Here is a 20,573-nt window from a genome sequence, read left to right as displayed (position 1 = left end):
CGGCGTACGCCCTCCGGCGACAGCCAAAACGGATGATGCCCCTGGACGGGGCGCACCTTAAAATACTCCTTTTTGAAACCATGAAAGGAATCCTCAAACAACCCAAAAATTCGACGATGAGGCTGAGCACGAAATGACATATATCCTTTCTTATGCTTCCCTTCCTTAGTCGGGAGAGTGCATAGGAAAAGAAAAAGGAAAACAGGAACAGAAGCCGGAAGATCGAGATACCGGCACACCAACTCGAAAGACCGCACGGCAGCCCAACTGTTCGGATGAAGCTGAGACGGCGCCACGGAACACCGACTCAGCAAATCCTGAACAAACGGCGAGAAAGGAAACCGCACGCCGAGCCGGGTGAACATCGACTCGTAAACCCACATCCAATCCGGAACAGTGGGCGAATGAAGGTTTAAATAGCAAACGCGCTCATCGGCATCTGGAAGGGCAAGCTCGTACTGCCGCTCCATATCGCCGCCACCACAAATCGCCCCCTGATCACGGAGGCGTTGAAGATCGGCCTCCGTCATCCGTGACAGAACGCCCCACACGTCGCTAGTCACCCAAGTGTAGCGAGTGGGGACGCCCCTGGAGGGGGCTATTGGAGCACCAACACCCTCATTTCTCCGCCGATACATACCTAAAACAGGGAGGAGCACCACCATCAGCCTACTAACCCTACGCAGAAGCAAGGACAGAAACCTACCACTACTACCAGTCCAACACGGTGGTGCACCGCCACTTCTAACCAAACACAACCACACTCAGCCCCGTCAAAACTCAAATACCACCGCCCGAAACACAATGCAACAAAGAAATGACAAAGCAATGCATGGCAAATACAGAACGACAGGCGTACCACAAAACAAAAAGAAGAAAAGCGAAGCATACCAACCTGGAAATGCAGAAGATGATCCTGGAAAGCTTGAAGAAACAGGGACAGCAAGCGAAAGAGAACAGTATCAAAGAGAGGGAAGGAGATTTTTTCAGAAGAAAGAACGAAAAGGAAAAATGAACGAAGGTACTCAAGTAAAAGGCCAAAACGGTTACAAAAGAAGGGGGCAAAAAGACACAATTAACCCTAAGCAAGGTTAGGCTCGTAGGGGCAAAAGAGGAAAATGCCCCATCACATTTAATGCCCCCCTCGAAAAAAGAAGCTAATAAAGCACGTCTCGAAGAACGCAACGGACGCAGTGGACTCGGAAGAGTCACGTCAAACCAAAACGGTCAGACAAAGCCTCCAAAGCAAGCCGAGGCCGAGACACCGATCTCCCTCCAAAGAACCAAACGAACGCCCGAGAAAAAAGACCTAGCCCGCGGTCAACACCACACCTCCCAGCGCCAGACCGACCTTTGCTCGCTCTCCCGTTGCGGGGGCAACTGTTACGGATCCAGCCCACGGATCCCGGACCCGAGGTTGGGCCCGAACCCGACACCTCGGGTCCGACCCGCCACTCTCTCCCGGAAGGCCCAAAATCGGCCCTCTGGAACTCCTGAACCGATTTTCGAATTCAAACGATAAGATAAGATAAGATATTCACCATCACCTCTAAATATTGGACCCAGGTCCCTCCAGGTATTCATTCATTCCTCACACCTTATACCTCTTAGATCCATTCTGACTTGAGCGTCGGAGTGTCTTTGCAGGTACCTCCCCCCATTGCTCCAGTCAAGCGCCCCAGCTTCAGCGTTGATCCGCAGGTTCCCGATCCACCCTTCAACCCGTACCAGAGACATCTTGTACACTAACTAACTATCTTTGTTTTATTACTTTATTGGATATATGATTAAACTAATAGACTCAATAAATATACTTAACAATAATATTTAATAAGTAAATATATTTTGGAAGACAATTTGTGGTTAAAACTTAAAACATGATACTTCACGTAAATATTAACAAGAGAGTAGAAAGTAAAAACACGCATCAATGATATTATGCGTAAGGCAGTAAGAGAGAGTTGAGAATGACTAGAATAAAAAAGCAGTTTGTAATGGGTTTATCAGACTAATATTTCCATCTGAGCCCAGGCCCACTTTTGCTCGAAGTGTAGAAAACCCTAATTTTTTCTGCCCAAGTATATAAGCACCCGCAAGACGAACAAAACAGAGTGAGAACTGAGAAGAGTGGATCTCGGGCACAAAGATGGCGTCGAAGAGAGGTAGGCACAATCTGGGTTTTAGGGTTTCTACGTTCTACATAACAAAGGCTACATATCTCTGATTATAGTCGTTGATTTGTTTATGTTTTGTTGTTGTAAGGTCGCGGAGGAAATGCCGGCAACAAGTTCCGCATGTCGCTGGGTCTTCCGGTGGCGGCGACGGTGAACTGCGCCGACAACACCGGCGCCAAGAACCTTTACATAATATCAGTGAAAGGAATCAAGGGAAGGCTGAACAGGTTGCCGTCGGCGTGCGTCGGTGACATGGTTATGGCGACTGTGAAGAAGGGAAAACCTGATCTCAGGAAGAAGGTGTTGCCAGCTGTCATTGTTCGCCAGCGTAAACCCTTTCGCAGAAAGGATGGTGTCTACATGTACTTCGAAGGTATTTTGTTGCATTCTTCATCTGTTATGCAGAAATGTGTGTTCTTTAAGAACGGCATCGAAAATCGAGATTTTACGGCATAAATTAAAAACTCGTAATATATGAAATTGGAATAGTAAAGTGGTCTGATTTAATAGAAATTTTAGAGTCGATTGCCTTGTTAAATGTTTTAATAGTTAAAATAGGGATTTTTGCCACTGTTGCTTGGCAGGTTCGTCTAGGTTTAATGATAGAAGTTATTTGATACTTTAAATTTTCAATGTAGTTCGGAAAGAAAAGAATAATCAGCATCTAGAATGAATATTGAGGTTTAGATTTAGCAATGCTGAAAATGTTTATAAACATTTGAAATTCCTCTAAAAAGTGAGAAAGAAAACAAGTTCACACTTGTTACCTTTGAGAATCATCAGTATTTGCTTTTAGTTGGTTTGAAATGTGATCTAGTCATTTTTGTTTAGAATTCCCTTTGTGTTTGTTTAGTTTAATTTTTAATTTAGTTATGCTTGCAATTCTAGTATGAATTCTTTCATAATGTTGCTTCTGTATTGCGGAGTGGCTGATGTTGTAGTTGGTCATTCACACATATAAAGCATATAGTTGTTAAAATGCCAGTTTTAAACAGCATGATGATACTTCACATATGCATTGTGTTACCTGTCTGCTGGTAAATTCCCATTTTCTTATGATTGATTCATATTCATTTACAGTGATGTAATTCTAAATTTTAGTGTTGTACTTTGGGATACAATATTCTGTTAGGGGAGCTTTGCTATTTTTCATGACATTAATACTAAGCACTTGGCGTAAACCATAGAGAGCTTGGATGTTTGCTTAACCAAGAAGCTTTTTATTTGCAAGATCCTAAATGATTTTATAATTTGATATTTTAGGTTTATTAACCCAAAATAAGTGATTCTTTTTATACTTGTGTGGCTAAACTGTAAAAACTAGACTTAGCGGACTCTGTAGTTAATTTGTTGTCTAGGATCCTCCATTGCATTCTACGATTGTCTTTACACAATTATTAACTCTGATTTTTGTTTGGAAATTTTTGCAAGCTTTCTTTCATAATTACCTCCAATACATAAGTTTATATACTTTTAGTATTGTTTGGTGAGTAGTTCTTTAACTATGGTGTTGTTTTCTGCAGATAATGCTGGTGTCATTGTGAATCCTAAGGGTGAAATGAAAGGTACCATTTCTCAAATTTAGACATTAGATGACAATAACATGCATCTAATCAGTAGGGTGTTTTATTTACCAATATTGTACTTCAATATTCAAATAAATCATAGTATAGTACCATACAATTTAATAAATCCAAACATTAAAATTCATTCTAATTTTGTTGCAACACTTGTGAATGTAGGTTCTGCTATCACTGGTCCAATTGGGAAGGAGTGTGCTGATTTGTGGCCTAGGATTGCAAGTGCAGCCAATGCAATTGTTTGAGTGGGAATCCTCCTCGTGTCATTTTGTTTTTTCTTATTAGGATTTTGTATCAGATTCTGTTTATCCTTTGAGATTGCACTGGAAATCAGTTTTACTTTGCATCAGTTCTGAGCAAGTGGCTTTGTTGAAGAGATGAGATTTTATTGATTTAATTTAAAGTTTTGATCTTTTTATTATAAAGCTTTAACTTTCTGTGCATTGGGCTATATCAATATTCTGAAGGATCCTGTCGAGGGATTTATCTTATTTCTTTTGGATTGGTGTTTACTAATTATTGTTGTTGTTGCTGACCGTTACTTGGTGGAAATGATATTTCTAAAGCTGTTTTATTTTACTGCTACCAGAAATTTCCTATTGTCGAGCGTAGTTATCACACATTAGTAGTTGTTTAATGCTATAAGAATTCCAAGCGACAGTTCTTATGCGTTACTCTCCTGTTTGCTACTTGGAAAACTGGAAGCACCACTTTTCGACCGACTTGCATAGAAGAGAATGAAATGTATGAATGTTATTGCAATTTCATATATATCTTGAAATCATTGTAAATTCTTGTTTAATTTCTTAGGCTAAATAATTTTTTGCATGTATTAATGATACATAACAGCTGTGATTCGATTATATATCATCATAATTTTTTGCATAGTGTTTTATTGTTTTTTTTTTCTTTTACAAACATTGGGTTTTACAGTGTTGTATTATTTTTGTGGTATATATCAATAAAAGTTTGATTTGTATGGATTTATTTACAGTCTTCAATCATCATGAATGGCGTAATCATGTTTAATGAAAAGAAAAAAAAAAGGAGCAAAGAAAAAATAAGTCAGCAACATAATAATAATAACATTGAAAGCTTAGAAGGCTAGAATTAAGGTTCGTGAACTTGAAAGAGATGGAGGTGAGAAACTGAGAAATGTGGTGAAGAAGAAGAAACACTGGTTGTCATGGTTGATAATTGTGTGGATAAAATATACTAAATACATATTTAAATTAAAACATATTTTGTGTAAAACAAAGTTTTATTTTTGTTAAATATCTATCTAAATCTATCCAAAGCCCACTCAGCCCATACTCAAGATGTAAAGAAACTTGTGTTTTTGTTTTTGTTAAAATATTAATTCTACATTTATCTTTTATCATCTAAATTTTATTAGGTTCGCCTTATATATTCTTTTTTTTTTTGTAATTTAATACTTAAATTGATAGATGTTCTTATTTATTATTATTTGAGATTAAAAAGAGATAAAATTTGAAATATTTATTAATAAAATACTTTTAAATAAATTATTTAATCTTTATTTTTTAAAGAAATTATTAAATTTACCTTTTTATTGGAAATGTTCAATAACAAAAAAGAATTAACCAAAAAAAATTATCAAGAAAAAAAAAAGATTATGCAACCACTTTGCATAAAAATTATGTAACTTTCAAACATATTTTGTATCTAATCTTATTTTTTAAAAGATTTGTCCTATCAATCCTAGAATCTTTAAAATTAAAGTACGCTTAAATAATCAAAATTGACTTAGTAAACAAAATTTCAAAGCCAAAACAACTAATTTTCATGAAAACGTTAAAACGAAATCATATCTTTAATAACAACGTAAATATCAAACATAAGATTTTATTTAGAAATCAATGAAACTCCAATTTATATATCATATGGACGAGAATACACAGTTGTAGCCTATATATATATCATAGTCATAGCCAAAGACCGAGACGTAGAGTAAACAAAATATTAAAGATCAGAAGCAGTTTCTTGAGACCCAAGTAACCTAATGATGAGTTCATTAGTTAATAAGCGCCTTGCTTCGACGCCTGTGAACTGCAGGTATTGGATGGAACTCATCCACTATGAAGAGCCATCGAAAACGCCTATAACGACACCAGAGGAAACACTTATTGATAGCTTCCACATCACATTTTGCTGTACCCATCAATCTCTAAAACCCACCAAAAACACCGAATACGAAGCCTATCTGCCTGATCAGTTCTGTTCTTCTTCGTCCACTCCAATTACTGTCATGAGGACCTTCTTGGTTCCTTTGAAATGGATGCATAGTTATCTCGATCACAGCGACAAATCCAAGTTGCTAGAAACCTTTTCCAAAACTGCCGTACCAAGAATGGTATTAGACCGAATACTTCCTCAAATGTGCCAGTTCGCAAGGGGGATCGTCGACGACTCCGAATTCGACTGGGATAACTATACGGTGTGGCGGATTCGTGTGAACCTTAACGTCACCATAGACATTCTTGATGATCAAGATAGCGATCGTGAATCTGTTGGGGAGAATTAAACGCCGATAGATGATGATTATTAGAGCCAGCAGCAGAGTCAAGATGCTGATGCCATGCATTGGAGATGAATCGATTTTCTAACTTCTTTTTAGTTTAACATATTTTTCTAGTGCTGTGTGTTTTTTTTTTCCTTTTTTTTAAACATTAATTTTGTAGATTGAAGCATTATTTTTGTTAATATGTTAATAAAAAACTGATTTTTATGGATTTACAATGATCAATCGCGAGTAATTAATCCAACTTTTAATTAAAAAAAAAAGCAAAAAAAGTACTAATTAAAAAGATAAATTTTAAATTAAATTAGGACAATTTATCAAAATAAAATAAGAGATGCTAGGGGATTAGCAATTTTTGTTATTGGTAGCCATCAACTAGCCATCAATGATGATTTAATGGTGTGAGATTAGTGTGAGATTTCATCTAATGACTCACCTTTCTCTGCTGGTTATATGCTGGACAAAATTCAATAAAATTGCTGGCTCCCTAAACTTTTCTATAAAATAATTGAGATTTAAATTTATCGAAATACAACTTTTAAAAAATAGATACTAAAATACAATTTTATAGTAAACTATGTAAACCGCGAGAGGAATTTCACGGATTCTAAATATACATAAACCGTTTTACCCCTTCAGCAATTTACATTAAAGCAAAATTTGGCCAAAAACCGCGGTAAAGAGAGGCGGCAAATAAACATAAACCGCGACAGGACAAATGCTTTCACGTAACAGTTTCAAAATCCAATTCATCAAAATCAGAAAAACGCAAATGCTTCGAGTTCTTTTTGCCATTGAACCAAACATGAATGGCAGCCATGAATGGATCAAGCACCTCTAATGGCAGCCATTCTTCCACCTCAGTCTCAGTCTCAGCCTCATCCACAATTTCAACAACTCATGATTATTCGGGGATATTACTTTTAAATATCACCGTCATTTATCTTGGAGATATTACTATTAGAATTTGGCTGGCTACAACTTAGAGAGTCCTTAACCACGCCATTCATATAGGGAATATTACTAAAGTGTGTGTTTGTATTTTACATCTAAAAAGATATTTAATAGTTAATTTTATGTATTCTTTATATACTCCTGTTATAATTAATTATTATTAATATTAAACTAATAAAAAAAATTTAGATATCAGTTTTTTCAAAATTCATTTAATTTAGGTTAATTTATGGCTCCACTGTTTCTATTATACTTATACCCATTCTTTATAAGTAATGCTAAAGAAATAATAATATTATTTTATTTGATTTAACCTCTATAATTTTATATATATAATATCTAAAATTATATGTTTATTATATTTAATTTTTTTTATTTATTTTAATAATAATTTAAAAAAAAATAAAAAATTTAAACTATTTTAACTCGATTTTTATTATTTTTTAAATATTTTTTGTTTGTTAAATGTCTATATTCTACCAATATAGTTAACCAAATTTTAACTTTAAAGTTATATAATAAATTCTTAAACTATAGTATTATATCAAAACATTTAGTTTGTCAATACAATTGTTAAGTAGAAATTAATTTCGATTTTTCGAAGAAATTAATTTTGATTTTTCATAAAATATAGCTAATTTTACTATATGATAATTATAAATTATTAAAATAGTTACTACTCTACTTAATAATTGGATTGATAAATTAACTGTTTTGATTCAATACTATAATTTAAGGACTCATTATATAGATTTGAAGTTGAAATTTGGTTAACTATATTGGTAAACTATAGACATTTATCAAACAAAAAATATTTAGAAAATAATAAAAATCGAGTTAAAATAGTTTAAAATACAAACACACATTTTATTAATGTCCCCCTATTTGAATGAAGTGGTTAAGGACGACTTGAGTTATGGCCAGCCAAATTTTAATAGTAATATTCTCAAGATAACCTTTTTTTTCCATAATAACAGTAATATTTAAAAGTAATATCCCCAGGATAACCCTGAGTTATGCTTGATCCATTCATGGTTGCTGTTGGATAAAACATGTATTAGGTTCAGTGACAAAAGAACTCGAAGTTCATGTCTATTTGTAGCCTCCACATAAACCGCGAGATCCCTACCGAAATTTTGCTTCAACATAAACCGCTGAAGGGTGTAGCGGTTTATGTATATTTAGATATTTCAATAAATTTAAAACAATTATTTTGTTTTGGTAAATTACTCATTAAATTATTTTGATTGATCATCTTAAATATTAAAAATGTTTATTATGATGCCTAAAAATTTGGTGCTAAATTATTAAAAAAATTTAAATAATTAATATTTATTAATTTAAAAATATAATATTTAATAAATTTTAAATATTTAAAATTTATTATAAAAAATAAATTAGATAAAAATTAAACTCCAAGTAATAGACATTTTAGAATTGACCAATATTATAAATACTTGTTCTTCTAGTTTCTTTTCTGTATTTCTGTTTCTTAGTTTGTTATATAACACAATAGCTTCCAATTCTTTGCTTAAAATTTGAAAGAATTTAAAGTGTATATTTTTATATTTAATTAAATGTTAAGTCTGTTATACAAATAGAAATAATTAATTTTTATATTTATTATTTAAAAATAATATTTTTTCTATGTATATAAAAATATAATTAGATATTAGTATAAAAAAAATTTATATTGATAGTTATAAAATTAACTCAAAGTTATTATTTTTAAAAATAATTAAATCTTAATTCTAACTTTTAATCACAACATTAGTATTCTCTCTAAATTATATGTAATAAATATTTAAAAAAGAAAGAGAAGTAAAAACATAAATTAAAAAGATAAGTAGTAAAATTTTAAAACTAAATAAAAAATATGCATATAATAATGATATCTTTTATTTGAATTATATTATGTTGTTAATTTTTAATTTTTGTAAAACAGAAAGGTAGAAAAAAATAGAGACTGAGAGAAAAGAGAGAAAAAGATAAAGAAAAAAAATGAGAGAGGAAGTTTGTTAATTTTGAAAAAAAAATTTTATTTTAATTATAAAAAAATATTTAATGACACATTTTGATTTGTCAAATTATTAATATATATTATACATTATATATAGAGTGGGAATGATAGAGAGAAATAGAAAAGGGAGAGAGATAAATAAGAGAATGTTAGAAGGGAGTTTATTAATTTTGAAAGAAAATGTTTACTCTCAATTTTTATAAGAGAGTGCTATGTGACACATTTTGATTATTAAATTAGTTAGTAATATATAATATAGCTGTATTTTAATTTTAATATTTTAATTTTAATTTAATTTAAATACAATTAAAAAATATCATGTTACATATTTGATTATTAAATTTATAATTAATCATTGATAATGATGTATAGGAGAGATAAAGTGGTGAAGGAATGAAAGAGATAGAAAAAGAGAAAGGAAGAAGGGGAGAATTTTTTATTTTAGAAAGAAAGACTTAATTTCAAATGCAATGAGAAAGTGATATATAACATATTTTAGTTATAAAATTAGTAATATATAATAGATAATTTTTCATTGCTCTATGTTTTTTTTTAAACATTAATTTTTTAGATTGAAGCATTATTTTTGTTAACATGACAATAAAAAACTGATTTTTATCGATTTACAATGATCAATCTTCATGAATCGAGTAATTAATCTAATTTTTAATAAAAAAAAGAAAAAAGTACTAACTAAAAAGATAAATATTAAATTAAAGCATTCTGATTGATCATCTTAAATATTAAAGGTATTTATTATGAAGCCTAAAAATTTGGTGTTAAATTATTAAAAAAATTAAATAATTAATATTTATTAATTTAAAAGTATAATACTTAATAAATTTTAAGTATTGAAAATTTAATATAAAAAATAAGTTAAACAAAAAATTAAATACTAAGTAATAAACATTTTAGAATTGACCACTATTAAATGCTTACTCTTTTTTTTTTTTTTTTTTTTTTTTGTGTTTCTGTTTCTTAGTTTGTTATACAACACAATAACTTCAAATTTCCTGCTTATTTCTTTAGTTTTTCTCATTCTATTGTTTGGCCATATTATGGTGTTCATAATTAATTAAGTTAAGCCATAATAATAGTCATGCCACTATTGCAGTAGAATCCCAAATAATATAATTTTGGTGTTTTTAGACATTACACAACTTGAATATTTAATAACCTGTCTTCTATTTTTTAATTTCATCGTCTGTCACTATTATAAAAATAAGGTTTAACTACTATATTTTAACTACCAACACTAAATTATAAAAAAAAAAACCAAAAATATTTTGTATTTATCATAGTGACTAAAATTTAACATTTTGCTACTAATATCACTTTTCCTAGTCTTTAAATTACAAGTTTATATTTCTCTCTTTAGCAAAATTATTTTTTCTCTTGACATTATATTATGAAATGATAAAATAAATTTTTTATTTATATTATTATTTAATTGATATATACCATTAATTATTTATTTCACAATTATTTTTAGATAAATATTAGTTTAATCATTTATTTCCATATATTATTTATGTAAAGATAAGTTAAATTTGTAACACCTTAACTTTTATACTATATTTATTTAATATTGAATTTTCGCGAATATAAGCCGAATTTATAATTATGATAATAACAAAAAGTCTTTACTTTAAATCACTTAATCACATAATTATATCCACATAATATTAAATACAGAAACTCATTCAATCTTTCCCAAATACAAGTCCTACCCTTCTAAAAACCAAAACAATAAACGATGATGGGAAAACAAAATCTAAGACTAAACCAAATATAGAAAATGAGAACACATATATACATAAATCTCTGTAGTACGATTGTAGTTTCGCGCCAAAGCTTCTTGAACTTGTCACTGAAAAAGAAATTCTGTAGGGGTGAGAACATCATCCTCACAGATTTCAGCAGGGAAGGGAATACCATCAAAGCAAAGAGATACTTGCAAATAGAAATAATTTCATTATAAAAATAGTTTATCCTTGAAATAACCTTTTAGAAAAGTTTTGTGGAAAAACATACTTTGAAAGGTCGTAACGAAACTCCTTTAGTTTACAAATTAGTAAGGCGAATAGTTTAAAGAAATGAAAAGGACCAAGGTCGTGCCTAAGGGCTTTCTACACAACTTACATCGCTCACTCCTATCCAACCAATACATAATTAGAGTAATAAGGCAACAGCTAGTCCATCATGCCTCAACCTCCATCACCACATATCAGAAACAACCCTCCGTGTCACCACTGCCAGCATGAAAAATTTCTCAGTTTTCAAACACAGACAAAACAAATGCAAAGCATACACAAATAGAGAGTACAGATAGAGCAATTAGATCAAATAGCAGATAGATGCAATTACTCAATTAGGCAAACTAAAAATAAGATTCACACCCAAACAATACACATAGATGCAAATAATGCATGCTTGCCCTTTGGCTAATGAGCTCATTTGTTGGTTAACTTCAGACCCTGAAAGAAAGATTAACTTCAGCACCAGTACTTATTTTACCCGAGCCAAATGAACCGTTTGAAGTTTATTGCGATGCATCATTAAAAGATTTAGGTTGCGTATTAATGCAACATCATAACGTGGTGGCTTATGCCTCACAGCAACTGAGACTGCATGAAGTAAATTATTTGACACATGACTTGGAGTTAGCGGTTGTTGTGTTTACTTTGAAAATTTGGAGGCATTATCTGTACGTGATAAAGTTTAGGGTCTTCTCCGATTACAAGAGTTTGAAATATGTTTTCGAACAAAAGGAGTTGAATATGAGGTAGAGAAGATGGATGGAGTTATTGAAAGACTATGATTTTGACTTGAACTGTCACCTTGGAAAGACGAATGTGGTAGCAGATGCCTTGAATATGAAGTCTTTGAGTGTGGCATGGATGATGCTCAAGGAAGAGGAATTGTTAAGTAAGTTCGTGAGCTTGAGGTTAGGAGTGGAGGATGTGGCCGAATGTGTGAGTTTGAATTAGTTGTAAATCACGAGTGATTTTAAGACCGATATTCAAAAAGATCAACAAGAGAGTGAAGAGTTAAAGAAAATATTAAAGACTATGGGACAAGGAAAACAGGAAGAGATTAAGAAAGATCGAGAAGGAATTTGGAGGTACAAAGAGAGAATTTGCATACCAAATGTGGGAAACTTGCGGAATGAAATATTGTTCGAAGCTCATAAGAGTGGATTCTCCATTCATCCTAGAGTTACTAAGATGTATCACGACTTGAAGAGGATGTTTTGGTGGCTCGGAATGAAGATTGATGTGGCGGCGTATGTGGCTAAGTGTTTGGCGTGTCAAAAAGTGAAAATTGAACATCAGAAGCCATATGACATGTTCAACTATTAAAGGTTCCAAAATGAAAATGGGAAGGCATCACTATGGACTTTGTAACTAGTTTACCAAGGACATAAGCAGGATTCGATGCAATTTGAGTAATTATGGATAGGCTGACTAAATCCACTCATTTTCTACCTGTTTGGATAAATTATTCTTTATATGAGTTGGAAAGAGTGAATGAGATTGTGAGATTACATGGCGTGCTGACTACAATTGTATCGGATCGTGATCCCCGCTTCACTTCAAGGTTTTGGGGAGCCTTTCAGAAGGCATTTGATACGCGATTGTGTTTGAATATGGCTTATCATCCACAAATAGATGGAAAATTAGAAAGAACAATTCAAACTTTAGAGGATATGTTGAGAGTGTGCGTGTTAGATCAACCAGGAAGTTGGGATAGGTATATTCCATTAGTGGAATTTGCCTATAACAATAATTATCACGCGAGTATAGGGATGGCTCCTTATGAAGCATTGTATGGACGGAAGTGCCAATCACCTTTGTATTGGTATAAAACTGGAGAATCAAGTGTGCTAGGTCCCGAATTGATAGCTGAGACAATGAAGAAAATCAAGATAATTAGAGCCAGAATTCTCACTGTGCAAAGTCGTCAAAAGAGTTATACAGATCGACGGAGAAGGCCATTAGAGTTTGAAGAGGGTAAACATGTATTCTTGAGAGTTACTCCTATGACGGGCATTACAAGAGCTATTAAAACAAAGAAGTTGAATTCTCGATACATTGGTTTATTTGAGATCTTGAAGAAAATTGGTTCCGTGGCGTATCAAGTGGCTTTGCCACCAAATCTTTCAAATTTGCATAACGTGTTCCACGTTTCACAGCTTCAAAAATATACTCCAGACACGACTCATGTATTGGAGCCCGAGACTATTCAGTTGAAGGAGAATCTTACTTTTCAAGTTGCTGCGGTTCGTATTGATGATGTGAGCATTAAGAAGCTCTGTTAAAAAGAAGTCTAATTGGTTAAGGTGGCTTGGAGTCGATTAGGCATTGAGGAACATACTTGGGAGTTGAAAATAGACATGAGGAAGGACTACCCGCAATTATTTACAGGTAACTAAATTTTGAGAACAAAATTTTAAATTAGGTGGATAGGATGTACTCGGTCAAACCATAATTACACGAGTAATTAATTAAATATGGGCAAAAAGGGTTGCAAAATTTAGAAATCATAATTTGAAGATTTAACAATAATATTTGGACTCAAAGAATTTTTCTGAGTTGGAAAACATAGTTTTCTGCGTAAAAATGCGCAATGAAAATTTGACTGGCAGTACCGGCTGAGATCTGTCTGGTACTACGCTTGAGAAAATTAATTATGAGTAAAGGAGGTTAAAAAGTTAAAATTTATGATTTAGGAAGTCAAAATATTTAAAATGTAAATTAAAATGCTAATCTTAAAGGTTTTGGTCCAAAGTTGGGACAAACGAGCCATATATATGAATTGGGCCCAAGTTGGACCCAAACCCAGCATATATAAGGCCAATTCAGCAAGAAGACCCTCATTCATAGTGTTTCATGCGGAAATTGAAAGAGAAGAAAGATGAGAGTGAAACCCTAGCCTTTGGTTCATTCAATCTACCATAACTTTTTCTTCGGTGCTCTGATTGCTGCACTGTTTACGGCCACGTGAAGCCCTTCTCATGCTCTACAATTCTATCAAAAAATATTGGTAAGAATTTTGAATTCTCTTACCCTATTTTCACAAGACATGTCAAATTCGAAATTTAGTGATGAGTTTTGAGAAATCTTGTGATTTTGGTTATTTAAGGGTGCTCTAGTATGAGCTATTGGTGATTTTCATCAACAAAATTCATGGGTTAAAGTAAGAGAACACCAAACCCTTGTGATTTATGAAGTTTCATGAATCCTAAGTTGATGTATGTATGAAATTGTGTATATTAGAGTGTTGGATGATTTTGGTACGTACCCTTTGGAAACTTGAAATTAGCTTGTGGAGCTTTTGGGTGAGCTTTGGAGCAGAGGTTCAAACTTGGGTGTCATTGAGAAGAGAATTCAAGTGTTGGGTGTGAACCGCCATCGTTAAAGGTGCAATTTTTAAGTTTTATTTAAATACCATATAATGTAGTATAAAATCCTAGGCTAGATGTCTCTAGGATTAAGTTTAAATTATGTATTTAGTTGGAATTGATATGTGTAGTCTTGTGTTATTGCAATTGATGATTTAAAATTGAGAATTGTGTATTTATGCATAGTTGATATGTTGTGAAAATTGATAGTCTAGATGGTGAATACATATTTATGAGTTATGTATTGAATTAATGGATGTTAGGCTGGAGGCCGTGCATTTGGGCCAAAGGCTGAAAAAGTGAGAATGGTAAGTTGGTGAATGTATTGTGTGATGATGTATGAGTTTGAATGGGAATTGGATATTGAATGTGTGAAAATTGGAAATGAATGATAGAATAGTAGAAATTTAGGATTTTAAGGTGTGAAATTGAGTTGAAATGTGTAAATAAAGTAGGTTTGAGTTTGATGGATTGTGAATGTGTGAATTGAAGTGGTTTTGAGTCTTTTTATTGATGTTAAAACTGTTTTGGCTTGTGAACTTTTGGAAAAGTTGGTAAATCATATTTTTGGTTACAACTGATTTTTGGCCAATTTTGGCGGGCCGTAACTCGGTCATCAGAGTTGAAAATTTTACAAAACTATATTTTTATGAAAGTTCATTTATCAATCTTTCCAACGGTTCAAGAATGGTTAAAAAATGAATTTTGTGAAAAACATATGAAAGTTTGAAATTTGGACTAAAAAACTGATTTTTGGAGCATATAAGCTTTTTCAAAGTCTGATATGCCATGTATACGTGGACATGATCGTACGTATGCAGGAGTTGGCCACTGTCCAACACCCATTGTCAAAATTATTATCTGTGATTTTTGTTTGGAAATTTTTGCAAGCTTTCTTTGATAATTACTTCCAATACTTAAGTTTATATATTTTTGGTATTGTTTGATGGGTAGTTCTTTACCTTTGATGTTGTTTTCTGTAGATAATTCTCGTATCATTGTGAATCCTAAAGGTGAAATGAAAGGTACCATTTCTCAAATTTAGACATTAGATGACAATAACATGCATCTATTCAGTAGGGTGTTTTATTTGCCAATGTTGTACTTCAATATTCAAATAAATCATAGTATAGTACCATACAATTTAATAAATCCAAACATTAAAATTCAAACTTTACTATTCTAATTTTGTTGTAACACTTGTAAATGTAGGTTCTACTATCACTGGTCCAATTCGGAAGGAGTGTGCTGATTTGTGGCCTAGGATTGCAAGTGCAACCAATGCAATTGTTTGAGTGGAAATTCTCCTCGTGTCATTTTATGTTTTCTTATTAGAATTTTGTATCAGATTCTGTTTATCCTTTGAAATTGAACTGGAAATCAGTTTTACTTTGCATATGTTTTGAGCAAGTGGCTTTGTTGAAGTGATGAAATTTTATTGATTTAATTTAAAGTTTTGATCTTTTTATTATAAAGCTTTAACTTTCTGTGCATTGGGCTATATCAATATTATGAAGGATCATGTCCAGGGATTTATCTCATTTCTTTTGGATTGGTGTTTACTAATTATTATTATACCATACCGATAAGCTCGGCTAGAGAATCATTGACCGAGCATTAAGCGCAACCGAAAACATCTCTTCATATCCATTCGCAAAGATCTCCGCGCTATAACCGGATGACAACAGATATACGAAAAACAAACCCAAGGTTCCAGGACTATTCGTCCATCAAGCTGTTACAAAGCTCAGTCCCCGAAAGTCTATATAAACAAGCTGCAACCCAACCCCAAGTGTAGCTAACTGATATCCCACAATACTGAGCTATGCTAAGAAACCACATACCAATTTTATTTTCACAAAGCATTTTATATTCTTAAGAAATCTACTGACTTGGGCGTCGGAATCCTTTTTGCAGGTCCCATGCCAACGTTAACGGAGTCCTGAGGAATTCTCTCTGAGCACTAAGCAACAGGCCGAAGAAGCACTCGCTCAAGTCATAGCTCGGAGAAAGAATCCCAGCACGGAACATTTGGCACCCACTGTGGGGCCCTCCTTAGTCCTGAGAAACTAATCCCACTCCATTTTCTACAACTTCTCTTCTCTGTTTAGCAGGTTATCCGCTCAATGACGGACAACGGGGCGTCGCCACCTTCCCAAGCGGAGCTAATGGCCATGATCGCGAGCCTCCAAGCAGAGGTCCGGAAAATAGCTGAACAATCGTCCAAAGCTCCAAATGGGAATCCCCTCCACACTCGAGAATCCAAGTCCTTGGAGATCACTCCTCCGAAAGAAAAGCTCACACTGGACAACCCCTTCTCCGAGGAAGTCATGAACGTCAAGATGCCAAAAAATTTCGTACTTCCAACAGGACTCAAACCCTATGAAGGATTTGGTGATCCCCGAGTGCACGTTAAAAAGTTTCAATCCATGATGTTCTTTAATGGTGTCTCGGACCCTGTACTTTGTCGTTCCTTTCCTACTTATTTAGATGGTGCTGCTTTACTTTGGTTTTCAAAAATTTCTGCAGGTTCTATCTCCAGCTTCGAAGATCTGGCAAGATCTTTCATAGACTATTTCACAGCCTCAAGAATATACGTCCATGGGTCAGATTACCTCAGCACCATCAAACAAGGGCAACACGAAAGCTTAAAGGATTACATGACTAGATTTGTCAAAGCAACTGTGGAGATACCCGACCTTGACCCCAAGGTACACCTCCACGCATTAAAAAGCGGCCTAAGGCTAGGAAAATTCCAGGAAACAATAGCAGTAACGAAGCCAAAGACCTTGGAGGAGTTCCACGAAAGAGCAGCAGGACAAATGGAGATTGAGGAACTCAGAGAAGCTTGGCGGGCGGAAAAATCCCAACCCCGGCGAGAAGACGAGAAATACCTCAAGACACCGAATTAGAAGGATATCTGGAAGCCTTTCAAGCTAACCCCGAAATATGATGCATACACCTAATTCAACACAGAAAAAAGAAGACATCATTAAGGAGATTCTGAACGCCAAGATCATCAAACCACCCAGTAGAGCAGGATCCTACCAGGACCAAAGATACGTCGATAAAACGAAGCACTGTGCCTTCCATCAAAAATTCGGCCACACGACCGACGAGTGTGTAATCGCCAAAGACTCCTCGAAAGACTTGCCAGACAAGGCCACTTGGATAAGTACATCAGCAGCCGAATAAAACAAACTCAAACAAACGCTGACCACCACTCAGAACGAGACCCTCATGCCACCGAAAAGACAAAACACCAACCACCGCCAACACGAGGAGTCATCAACTGTATCTCAGGCGGATTCGCCGAAGGTGGGAACATAAGCTCAGCGCGAAAAAGGAGCTACCGAGCTATGTTAGCCGTCCAGAGAACAGACGAAACTACCACAAAATAACCGGCTATGCCGACGACAACGTTCGATCAGAATGATCATAAGCCCAAGACCACCAACCTTGACGACCCTGTAGTTATATCAATACAAGCAGGAGACCTCCTAGTCCGAAAAGTACTCTTAGACCCAGGAAGCAGTGCGGATGTCCTTTTCTACTCCACCTTCCAAAAAATGAAGCTCAGCATAAAAACAATACAACCATCTTCAGGCGAGTTGGTCGGTTTATCTGGGGAACGAGTTTCCATCCTAGGGAGCGTTTGGTTGCAAACGACAATAGGAGACCACCCCCTTTGTAGAACAAAAGACATCCTGTTTCTGGTCGTCGACTTCCCGAGCCCTTATAACATAATCCTTGGTAGACCATCATTAAACTCTTTTTGTGCCATTGTGTCCACTGTCCATCTCTGTGTTAAATTTCAGGCAGATGACGATAAAACAGCAACCGTCTACTCAGATCAAATTCAAGCTCGACGATGTTATATTGAGAGCTTAAAAATCAAAACAGCAGGAAACACAGAAGGAATGAAACAACAGGAGACCCTTCAGGTGTCAAACATATCCGAGATCGCCGACCTCGATACTCACAAAAACCAACAAGACCAACCTTCACCGACCGACGACCTTGAGAAGGTGATTTTAGATTCTAATAATGATCATATCACTTATGTTAGCCATTCGTTGCCTGCAGATATTAAAGAACAAATAACAAAAATTCTACAAGAAAATGCTGACCTCTTCGCATGGACCCCTGCCGACATGCCAGGGATCGAACCAGACTTTATCTGCCACAAACTACAGATCGACCCCAAGGTCCGACCTATAGCACAGAAGAAACGAAACATGGGAAACGAAAAAAGGTCGGCGTGCCTACAGGAAACCCCGAAGCTCTTAGATGCCGGCTTCATCAAAGAACTACGCTTCACAACCTGGTTATCAAATGTGGTAATGGTAAGAAAGGTATCAGGTAAATGGCACATGTGCGTCGACTTTACAAATATAAATAAAGCATGCCCCAAAGATGCATACCCCCTCCCCTGCATTAACAAACTAGTAGATAATGCGTCAGGATACACTTTTTTGAGTTTTTTAGATGCATATTCAGGATACAATCAAATCCTGATGCACCCCAAAGATCAAGATAAAACAGCATTTATCACTGAAATGGGAAACTATTGTTATAAAGTAATGCCTTTTGGACTAAAGAATGCAGGTGCCACCTACCAGCGACTTATGGATAAAGTCTTCAACAAACAAATAGGGCGAAATCTTGAGGTATACGTTGATGACATGGTCATCAAAACAAAACAACCTAAAGACCACGGAGAAGATATCAAAGAAATATTTACACAACTAAGGAAGCATAATATGCGACTAAATCCCGAAAAAATGCACATTCGGGGTAAGAAGAGGAAAATTCGTCGGCTTTATGTTGACATCCAGAGGAATAGAGGCCAACCAAGAAAAATGTGATGCAATAATAAAGATGAGGAGCCCTCAAACAATCAAGGAGGTGCAACGACTCAACGGCAGGCACGCAGCCCTATCCAGATTCCTCCCAGCAATTTTTACACATTCCCAACACTTCTTCAACATATTAAAGAAAGAACAAAGATTCAAATGGGACCATGAGTGTGAAGCAACTTTCCAAAAGCTCAAGTCAATCCTCTCATCTCCACCAATTCTCCAAAAACCAGAACCAGGTAAACCCTTGCTACTTTACCTATCCATTTCTACTAATGCAATAAGCTCGGTCCTAGTCACAGAAACAGGAGGACAGCAACACCCGGTCTACTTTGTCAGCAAAACATTGCAAAACGCCGAGCTTTGATACACACCATTGAAAAGCTAGCATACGCACTAATAGTGACAGCACGACGATTGCGACACTATTTCCAAAGCAATCCAATCATGGTTAGGACTAGCCAACCAATACGACAAGTTCTGCTAAGACCCGAGGCAACTGGACGATTAACAAAATGGTCAATTGAACTATCAAAGTTTGACATCTTCTACGAACCAAGAACAGCCATGAAAGCACAATTTTCGGCCGACTTTGTGGTTGAACTAGCCGAACAAGCAGAGGAAGATCATGTGTGGGAACTATACGTGGATAGCGCTTCAAACTCAGAGGGATCTGGAGCAAGTGTACTGCTCACAAACAAACAGGACCTCCAAACCGAACAATCGATACGTTTCATATTCAAGGTGAGCAATAATCAAGCCGAGTATGAGGCATTGCTCGCAGGGCTCAGACTGGCACAATCCCTCAACATTACCCACCTTCAAGTATATTGCGACTCACAACTAATCGTGCAACAGGTAAGGGGCAGTTCCAAGTAAAAGACCAGTTATTAGAAAAATACCATTCAATACCTAAAGAACTTATGTCTCAATTTCATTCAATAAAAATCACACACGTAACTCGGGAACAAAACACCCGAGCAGATGCACTATCAAAATTGGCAACTAGGAAAACTCAACAAGAATCTATCATATCTCAA

General features: G+C 34.7%; 2 protein-coding genes and 1 non-coding gene across 3 annotated transcripts; all 3 read left to right on the top strand.

Annotated features, from left to right (window-relative positions):
* The first annotated feature begins 1,924 nt into the window (after window positions 1-1,924).
* LOC112727120 (large ribosomal subunit protein uL14x/uL14z/uL14y) lies at window positions 1,925-4,179 on the top strand. The gene is made up of 4 exons (XM_025776762.3): window positions 1,925-2,162; window positions 2,263-2,547; window positions 3,698-3,739; window positions 3,917-4,179. Exons 1-4 carry the CDS (start codon window positions 2,147-2,149, stop codon window positions 3,997-3,999), a joined length of 426 nt encoding a protein of 141 aa, XP_025632547.1. The 5' UTR covers window positions 1,925-2,146; the 3' UTR covers window positions 4,000-4,179.
* LOC112731775 (small nucleolar RNA snoR137) lies at window positions 3,081-3,219 on the top strand. The gene has a single exon (XR_003167537.1). It is a non-coding gene; the product is annotated as a small nucleolar RNA snoR137 (small nucleolar RNA).
* A 13,902-nt stretch (window positions 4,180-18,081) lies between the features above and the next one.
* On the top strand, window positions 18,082-19,542 carry LOC140176662 (uncharacterized). The gene is made up of 2 exons (XM_072208197.1): window positions 18,082-19,036; window positions 19,175-19,542. The coding sequence occupies exons 1-2, from the start codon at window positions 18,082-18,084 to the stop codon at window positions 19,540-19,542; spliced, it is 1,323 nt and encodes a 440-aa protein (XP_072064298.1).
* Window positions 19,543-20,573: the final 1,031 nt, after the last annotated feature.

Source organism: Arachis hypogaea, chromosome 12 (genome assembly GCF_003086295.3).
Source record: "Arachis hypogaea cultivar Tifrunner chromosome 12, arahy.Tifrunner.gnm2.J5K5, whole genome shotgun sequence".
Classification (NCBI taxonomy): Eukaryota; Viridiplantae; Streptophyta; class Magnoliopsida; order Fabales; family Fabaceae; genus Arachis; species Arachis hypogaea.
Note: the sequence above shows the minus strand (reverse complement) of the source record. Positions and strands in the feature narration are given on the sequence as shown.